A 9,642-nucleotide genomic window follows, 5' to 3' on the forward strand; every position below is an offset into this window, starting at 1 on the left:
TGTAAATGAAAACTGGTATAAATACTCCTTTGTTTAGCCAAGTGATTCTTAATCAGGGTGTCGCAGCAGCCCGGGGTGCCGCGAGATTCTTTGAAAGGTATTGCAAGATGCAGTGCAATGTTAGCACTGCGAGACAGGCAAACATGATTCAGAAAATAAAACTAGAGATTTCATAGTAATCCATAGTGTTGAAAACGTTTTGACTTGTTGTGGAGTGACTTCTTTGCAACAGAAGAATTGCTCTATCCAAAAACAAGTCACAACTAAGGGACCTGCTACATGTTCAAATTAAAGCTGGTTAGAAAGCAGCTGTAGAGTTGTTACACATGTCAAGGACTAACTTCATAGCTGGCTGGCTCTTTTTAGAGCTGGATATTAATTTTTACAGTGTGATAATTACTTTGCTCTTGTGGCCAGTGTTACTTTGCATGTGTGGCTGGTCAACATTTATTGTGCAATTAACCAGTTAATTACCTAATGTATGCAATGAGTAGCAGAGGTCTAAGAGCTGGCATTTTCCAAGGGCTGTCTTGAGTTTAAGAAGGTTGAGAACGCTGGTTTAGCTTGTAGAATAGATGAGTAAAACAGATTTTTCCCCAGAACGGCATTACAGAGGGAACCACAGGTGCAGCCTGCCACAAAATTCCACTCTAAGGCTCCAGCTTTGACTGAATACCTGGAATGAACAGGTGCCAGGGCCCAACTCTTCCTCCATGGGATACGAGTAACTACTCATAACTTGCATTGGGATACCAGGCCCCCACGAAACCAAAGCAACAAAAATGCATCTCTAAGCCCTCCCTGTAGACTTGCTCAAGTCCACCAGAATCTAAGGATTCCAGATCCTTCACTACCAACCCTCCTCCTCCCTTCCTCCCCTCATGCACACCCAATGCATGCCAGGCCTCCTACTCTTGGGTAGCTCCTTTGGAAAAAACTGAGGTGCTCTGTTAAAATTTGTAGCAGCTATTAGAGGCGTAGAAAAAAGAATGAAATGAAATCTAAGGCTCTTTCCTTTCTTTTATTATATGAGATGATTTAATAAAGGAGGATCAAAACTAAAATGAAGATTTAACTGTAGCTTCTAAGCACAACTGTAGTCCAGACAATAAATAGCAAACATCTCTCTATTATACCATGTGCTGCTGCCTCTCATCTGTCTGTGTCTTCCAAGTACACTGCCAGCATCCTTAATTTTCAAATGCAACAAAGAAATCACCTAAAAAATTCCTTGAGTTGCACTGACTCCAATACCAAGGCTGCTGATTGTTGGGGCCAAAGTGAGGAAGGAGGGAGGAGGTTCTTTTTGAAACAAAGTGCTGGGAGGGACATCCCAGCTCTTATGAGGCACCTACCCTTACTACAGTACATTGACTGACAGTCAGATTTACCTTGTTTCCAGAAAACCCAACAAATTCCAGTAGTCGCAGAATCCTTGCAGGAAACATGGATAATGTCTGTGGAAAGAAACACGAGTCAGTTGAGGATGCTCTTGGCATCTTTTTGTCTCCTAGTCCTAAGATGCATGAAATGACCTTTCTAAACCCAGGAGACAATAAATAAAAATTATTAAAAAAATCTTAGTATCTCCCCAAGTTTTCCTGGGCAGATGTATATGCCTCTTTCAGCTATTAGCTATACTCTATGTATGCTCAAAGTTTAGGCAGAATTACCAGCCTCATTACTGCAATAAATAGATGATTTTTTTTTCCTGTACATAAAACCAACTGCAGCTCTGGGTAATTCTAGCTGTTGTATTTCATAGTGTCCTAATTATTTAAGGAACAATCACAGAAGTTAAATATTTGCTGGAGCCACCAAGCAGGATATTTGTTATCGCTTCATCACATGGATCTGTTTTTAGATTCTATTTGACTGTGTCACAAAAGAACTCCTGCTGTTAGAACAAAATAAGGGGGTGATGTTATAAATGGGCACAGTTCTTACTACACTGAGAAACCTCAATGAATTAGCATGGGGCCCACCTTGTGGAAACCTCCAAAACTGACACTATATTGAAGTATACAAAAGATATAGATTCACTTGACACAGATTCAGATCCTGTTATACCACCGCATGTACAGTAAGTATTGATTCCTAAAACTAACTAAACAAGTAAACATCTACAAAAGCTTTTCTTCCTGGTACAGGATAAGTGAGCAAGCTATTCAAGCATATTAAGAAGGTTGCTTTTTCTGCTAGCACAACTGAAAAGATTATGAACTGTCTGCATTAGCAAATATTTCCTTGGACAAACTAAGTTTATGAACAAGAAGTGGCAGAGAATGTTTGGGCTGCATTTTCAGTCTAGTAAGTGTATTACACTATAGTCCTGGTGTTAAATTAGAGTGAAGCAGCATTAATAGCTGGCAATAACCACCTTCATAGTTTATAACAGGGGTGTCAAACTTACCCCATGCCCAGTGCCTGGTCTGGATAATGGGCTCCTTCACAAGTCAGATCTGTCCTGGGGCAGGGAGGGGCAGTAGAACAAGCAGCAATGGGCTGAGTGGCAGCTGGGCAAGTGAGACTGTGTCAGCACAGCCCTCGCTTGCCCTCCTGCGGCCAATGGCCATGTCCACCAGAGAGCAGAGGCCACAGATTCTATAGCAGGCAATGTCCTCCACTTCCCATAGCCCACAGGTAATCCAACAGGCCAGATCCATACAAATTGGCCCCTGGTTTATAACTTCCCTTCTTAAGAGTCAGACACACACACACACATTATGGGCCGAAGACTCTGAAGGGTATGCTACAGAAAGAGTCAGCTATACAATTTCACACTACAAGAGCACAGTTCACACATGAACACCTAGTTTCTACTGGCACTGTTTTTAGCTGTGGCCAATCACAATCTGTAACTGTAAAGGTTTAGAAATGTATGTAATACTTTTCTGTAACCTACGCTGAATGCACAGAGGATCAAAACCAGCCTCTTCACATGGAGCACCTGATACTTCCTGCCTTGGCCCTGTTTAAAAACATCAGCAGTAAAAACATCCTCTCCCACACTTTCTGGTGCTTTCACTTCTCCTCTGGGGTGCAAACAGAATGTAGAAGCACACCAAAATGATTAAAACAAGCACACCATGCCTATTCCCCTCAACCCCACCTCAGCCAGACAACTTTTGTAAAAGTTTTCAATATTATAACCATCTCAGAGCTCTCATGTGAAGCATGAACTGTGATCAGCTGTTTTTACAGTCCAGATTCTGACCACAGATACAGCAACTCAAACTGCCATCATTATGTTATTTAGTCCTCCCTGCTGTGCTAGCATGGGCTCAAATCCTGCACTCTAGCACGGGCTCAAATCCTGCACTCTAGCACTTGCACAGGCTCTGTGAAGTGAGTAGGGCTCCAGACAGAAGCAAAGGTATGCTTGCATTGTGTGAACTGAAAGCAGGAGCACAAGAATTCCTACCCATCTCTTTCTATATGCCATTTGTTCACCTTGATGTTTCTGAGTCCTGTTAGTACATTGTGCTGCAAGTACTTACTCACTTTCCTCATTTTAGACATGCAACTTGTCCTCATTGGAGCTCCTCAGATGTTTTAACTTAAGCAGGTGTTTGCAGTATTACGGCCCAAGTGAAAAATGTTTCTTACATACCAAGTTAAAGGCTCCAACTCCAAGTTTCACACCTCCCTCAAAGTGGAAATGGTGTTTTCCTTTCACATAGTTTGGAGACTGTATAAGATTGTCTAGTTCCCTGATGATACAGAAAAACTGCATTACATAATAGTAAGGAAAACACAGATGACCTGGGTAGCTTTATGATACACTAAGAAAACTGCCCATTTGTTTTGAAGTACATAACTATTATACACACAACAATAATCCCTCATCTCACCTAGATAAGTGAACAGTAAAGTGCACAGTGATCATTACACTTCAGAGGATGAATTATCACATGCAATTCCTGTTATATCATCAATTGGGATCTATGGAATTCTTGCCACACAAATTTAGTGAATTCAAAATAAAATTTCTGCCTGAAAAAAAGCTTCTGTCTGCTATTGTTGGGACCACCTGTATTTCTTGCGACTGAAAAAGACTGGAGAAAAAAAATCTCATTTACTTCTAATCTGTGCATTTGATAGCACTATGTGTATAATAAGCTTTGTGGTTTCCCTTGTCAGTTATTCACACAAAAGAAGAATAGAAAAATAGAAATTGTGCTTTCCCTATAACACACTGCATGACAGCCAGAAGTACAGGGGACCTCTTCACCACCACTTAGCGAGCAACACAAGAAATTCTAACAGTGTGCCCAATGCAGTAATTTTGGTATACGGATTTTGTAGGAAAAATACCCCTTTACACAACAAGGGGTTGTCATTGTGTGGCTGGTTCACACAGAGATACCCAGAGCTTGAGGCAAGATGGCAGATATACACGTGCCATGGAAATGCAACGAGCTGTCTACTTTCCAAGCTATGCATTTAGAATTAAGAAACAAAACAGCTCTACACTGGGAGGTGTTCTTTGCATCCAAAAAAACATGATACGGGTTTCCGAGGGACTGACAGGCACATGAGAATGACTCTCGTTTTTAGTTTCAGCTGCACCCTAATGAAGCTTTTGTGGCTAGTATCTGAAGCACAAGGAGTTTGATAATAAAAGTTGGAAACCAAAATGAAATTAAAAAGCAAAAACGTGAAAGTCCGGTAACACAAAGAAAAGCTGCATGTTGTCTGCCACCATAGTCAGAGCCACACATCTGCAGGGGGTTGGACTATATGACCTCTGGAGGTCCCCTCCAGCCCAACTACCCTATAACTCTATGATTCTATCTGAACTCAGAAAAAGGTACTGGCATGGTGTAAAGGCCTAAGTAGATTTCTAGATAGGTACCCATCTGTATCAGAAGTTATTATTAACTTTAGAAAGGAGAACTTCTATCATCACCCTTTTTTCCATTCACACAAGAGAGTTAAGAAGAGCTTCTCTTCATATGTGTGAATCTTTAACAAACAAGTGATGACTGAACATAAAAGGGGGAAATTCCTTACTGCATAAACAGGAAATATTTTGGGATTATGGCTACATGAACAGATGAGAATATTTCAGGTACTTGCAAAAATAAGAGGCACCAGGTTAGCAGCCTGAGGCAGTATTCTTATCAACAAAGTAACCGTTAGCTTGCAATGTGCTGTAATGGATGCTTTAAAAAGGAAAAATCCACAATGTGATGAATCTTGCTGTTATGGCTGCTTCTTCACTACCCCTTGGACTGCTCTCGGCTCTTCCGGGAGGAGGCAACGATGCAACACATTACAGAGAATACACATACTGAGTCCTGTGATGGGCATTTTTTTTTTGTGCCGGGTTGCTTTTTCTTTCTTCTAAAGGAGTCATTCAGACTCAAAGTACATGTTTGTTCTTTGCATATGAAAAGCACAAGGAGCAGTATACAAACAGCAGTACAGAAGATATGAATCGTTTGACTAGTTCAAAACAACAACATGGTGTCAAGAATTCTTGTGTTTGAATTTATGACCGACTGTTCAAGCTGTACACACAGCATCTACCTGCTCACTGCCTGCTTCGTGCACAGCACAAATCAGATTGAGGTCCAGGCTCTCCCAAACCGGACTCCAGAGAGCAAGGAACCCAATACATGTGGACTGCAAATTATTCATGCCCCTAGATTTTGGAAATTGTCCATGAACTATCATTAATAAGTAAGACAATCTAATTTTCTGGAAACCTTTATATCAAAGCCTTTTTACTGCATCAGATCATTTAGATCTACTTACCGGTAAGTCTGATAGCTGTTTCTGACTCTGATGCCTCCTTTGATAAAACTAACCATGTTCTCATCCTATTGAAAGGGAAATACATCAGCACTCAGTCTGTGATCATTTACTTTCTGGAGATCAAAACCATATTATTCTGATGCTGCACAGAAGTTGACATCAAATTCCCCAGAATTTTAGAAAAATTGCTTTTTCTTTGACTGTAAAGAACCCAAAGGGTTAAATGCATTAAAATTATTTTTTTAAAATCCACCCTCTGTAGCAGAAACAGTTCTGCTTAAGACTCGCCATGTCATCTTCAGTCTAAAATCCTATGTCAGCACAGAGAATGACAAATATTTTAGTTAAATGAAAACTGGCCAACAAAGAGAGGGCCTTGTTAAAAGGCAAGACCACAACGGCTACTCTGAATTCAAACTTCATATGATCTACAGAACTAAACCTGAATCCAAGCCCTTTTTCAGGTGTCCAAAATCCTAATTTTCCAAAGTTTTAGGGCCGTGTGAAAAAGGGGAAAGTGGGTGGATCTGTGTGTTTGGCCGACAATCCTTTTTGTTTGTTTTGTCAAAAAATGCTAGTTTGTTCAATCTAAAATGTTTTACTCTTAGTTTTGACCAATTTCCAGGCAAACACCACAGCTTCTAACAAAAGTCATAGGTCTGGGCGCCTCAATTTATCACCAACCTCTTAGGGCTTCTGAACTCTTAGCTTCTGAAGGGAGGGTTAGAGCCTGCCTCCCCACCGGGGAGGGGACCACAGAGATCCCTGGAACTGCACAAGGTGACAACTGGGGTCCCCCAACTGTTGCAGCCCTTCCTGTCCAAGCTGGGACCACCAACCCACTGCTACCATGACAGAAGAGGTTATCCTGCTTGGTAGCTTTATTTGTAGAAGGATAGGTGAACCCACCCAGCCTTTTAATGCTGCTACACAGGGTTGTCTGTTCCACACAATAGTACTGTACTGACCCAATCATATGACAACCTCATATATAACTCAGGTGTGATCTTTATGGTATTTTCTGAGGGTAAAAAAAAAGCCAGACTTATTATTAGAACAATACAGTACAGGATTGGGAACAAAAGAACTCAGGATAAGACAAGTTTCTATGGAGCAGTAGCCAGCTAAAATTAGAAGCTCTTTTCTAATTAAAACTCATTTTACCAATATCAGTTTAAATTTTTTGATGTATAATATCTTCATTGGTTTCTCTGAGCCTTGGGACCCGAGTCCATACAGAAGTCTCAACTTAAATGAAGAAGGGCTGCAATGACTGGGGGACCCAGATCCTCTGCAGTTCTGGAGATCGCTGTGGTTACCTCTCCTGAAGGAGAGACAGGCATGAACCTGATCTGTGGCAGGTTGTGGTTGTTTTAAAAATTAGAGAGAAAATAGATTTATCCTTCACCACACGTAAGACTCAGGCTACCTCTGGCTCACCACCAGATATAGGCAGCTCACTGCATGGAACTGTGCATGATGACATTTTCTGTCCTGAGAAACAGAAGGTAAGCAGGGTTTGCTCTCTATCAGGTCTAACTCTTAAAGTGTGTAGGAGAGCCATAAAAACAATGTAGGTTAGATACTGCATTAATGCATATGAAACCTGTTGGCTGCCCAGCTTCTGTCCTTATTTATCACTAATAGGAAGTAGCAAGCACCAAACCACTGTAATAGAAAGAAAGAATAGGCAGAGTTTTACTTCTCGTTGTAGAACATGAGGCATAAATGGATGTACCTCTATATAAACCAGCAGCTCTGCAATTTAAGGGGTTGGGGGACCAGCCCGTCCCACCAAAGGAAGCAAAAGACCTGTTTCCATCATTAAACTGCAGGATTTCATGGTGTGTCACATACTAATACCTGGAATATTTCTGCTTAAAGGTGGCTATTTCCTTTGATGTTGGTGGGGGGGTTTATGTTATGTTCAGTTCAATTTCAGCCCCCAAATTCAGAAAGGGTCACATCTACCAGGAACAGCAATAACCAATACAATGAAAACATTCACCTCCTAAGGAAGGTCCAGGGCTGATCTATATAGGGCGTTAGTCACTTTCAATAAGCACCAGAAAGAACCAACTTCAGAAGCTGTTGGCAACTGTAAGATTTAAAGTGCCTTGATTTAATATTAAAAACTATTTTGTGCATTCATGAAAAATGTAAACAAAGCAGAAGAAGGAGCATAAGAGCTGGACGGTCTTTCTGTCCCTTGCTCTTAATTTTCTCATGAGTGGTTTTACAAGGAACCATGCAGAGCTTCAGACAAAAAGCTGCAGTGAACAATCCTGCCACAAAAGACAAAAACTAACACCAGTATTTCATACAGGAAAGCATCTTTCAGCCAAGGCTTTCAGTTCCTTTTGCACAGCTGGGAAAGTTTTACAATTCTCTCTTTGCAGATAAAGAGGCAGAGAGATTATGGGACTTTCCCCACTGCCACACAGTGAGTAGCAACCAAGTCAGGAATGGAAACCTGGTATCCAGACTCCCTTTACCCAGAGGCCAAAGTCCAGGTAACAGCTGCTGCTGTTCTCTCACATGGCAAGCTAAGCTCCAATAATCCAAGCAGTAAAAGTAGGAGAGAGTGTTTTCTCCTCCCTCACAACAATCAGCATTATTTAGTAAAGAGAAGCCATGGAACCAGGCATCTAACACCCTCTCAGGGAACACCACCAAAATTGTTCAAGTGGCTGTACAGCAGCAAAACACAGTCATCCAAAAGGGCTGTGAGTGAATACTGCTCTGTCTGCACATTCCTACACTGATGTGCAAGAACCATGGACGAGTGCAGCAAGCCAGGGTCTCTTGTCTGGGTCTGTACCACTATCCAGTTTAATCACAGAAACCTCCATTCATGAAAGAGCTGTGACTGGCAATACTGTACCTGCAGGAATGTCAGGGCAGCTCTCTGAAGTAAACATTCAGCATAACAAATCTCTGCGTGGATTTCTTCTAATGTGAAGGGAAGAGGAGAAAAAAAACCAGACTGGAAATTAAAGAAATATTATAATAATAATAATAATAATAATAATAATAGTATAAAGAGCAACAAGTAAGCAAAACCCTGATCACAACTTCTGTCAGTTCTAAATTACCAAACTAACCCCAAGCAGCAGTTGCACAAAATGGCTACCAGCTGGCTGTTTGACAGCTACATGAAAGGACTGGCCTAGAACCTGATAATAACTTCATCTTACACTGACCCTCAGTATGAATTGAAGAGTCTTAGCAGAGAATTTAGAGCTAACATCCAGATTCTTAACGGTATTTAGATGCCTAAATCCTATGTACAATTAAATCTATGTAGATTAAGTAACTAAATACCTCTGTAACATGCATCTGGGGGCACTTGTACACAACACGGGTTTTGATTCTCATTAAATAGGTTTATAATTTAAACCTGTTTATTTTGGAGTGTCACATCTATGTTTACATGCACTAGATTTTCACATGAATTAAGCTGGGTCCCTGGCTGGTGCCACAGGAGAGCAGGATGGTTCAGTGCTGCCCACCCCTGTGGCCTGGGCCCCCACCCATCCCATGTCCTGCCATGCAGCTGTGGAAGCAGGGAGCTGGCATTCAAGAAAAAAAAAGAAAAAGCCACACAAAAAAAGTAGAAGCAATTCAAAAGCAAAAGCAATTTGAAGTGGCGAGCTACAAATAAGTTGCAACACTATCTGGCGAACAAAGAGATTAATTATACGTCTCTGGGCATGCGTAGACAAAACAGGGACCCTAAATTGAAGCGGTAGGATTTCAAAAACACCGCTTCAATTTAGGGCTGATTAAACCCCCGTGTCATGTACATACCCAATGACTTACCTGCATCTTTGGGGGCAGGGGGGAGGGTGAGCTGCTGGTGGGCAAAGCAGTCGCTGG

The 9,642-nt window shown here is 41.4% G+C and overlaps 1 protein-coding gene across 3 annotated transcripts in view; it reads right to left on the reverse strand.

Moving 5' to 3' along the window:
* Positions 1-9,642, reverse strand: part of TTC39A (tetratricopeptide repeat domain 39A) — a 92,686-nt gene that overhangs the window by 29,703 nt on the left and 53,341 nt on the right. For all 3 annotated transcript variants that reach the window (XM_019531403.1, XM_019531406.1, XM_019531405.1), the window contains exons 5-8: positions 8,648-8,715; positions 5,764-5,828; positions 3,614-3,713; positions 1,392-1,457 (exon numbers count right to left, since the gene is read on the reverse strand). In XM_019531403.1, coding sequence (XP_019386948.1) covers positions 1,392-1,457; positions 3,614-3,713; positions 5,764-5,828; positions 8,648-8,715 — 299 coding nt within the window. The remainder of the gene's footprint in view (positions 1-1,391; positions 1,458-3,613; positions 3,714-5,763; positions 5,829-8,647; positions 8,716-9,642) is intronic.

The sequence above is a fragment of the Crocodylus porosus genome, unplaced genomic scaffold (assembly GCF_001723895.1).
Source record: "Crocodylus porosus isolate Cpor-Errol unplaced genomic scaffold, CroPor_comp1, whole genome shotgun sequence".
NCBI lineage: Eukaryota > Metazoa > Chordata > Crocodylia > Crocodylidae > Crocodylus > Crocodylus porosus.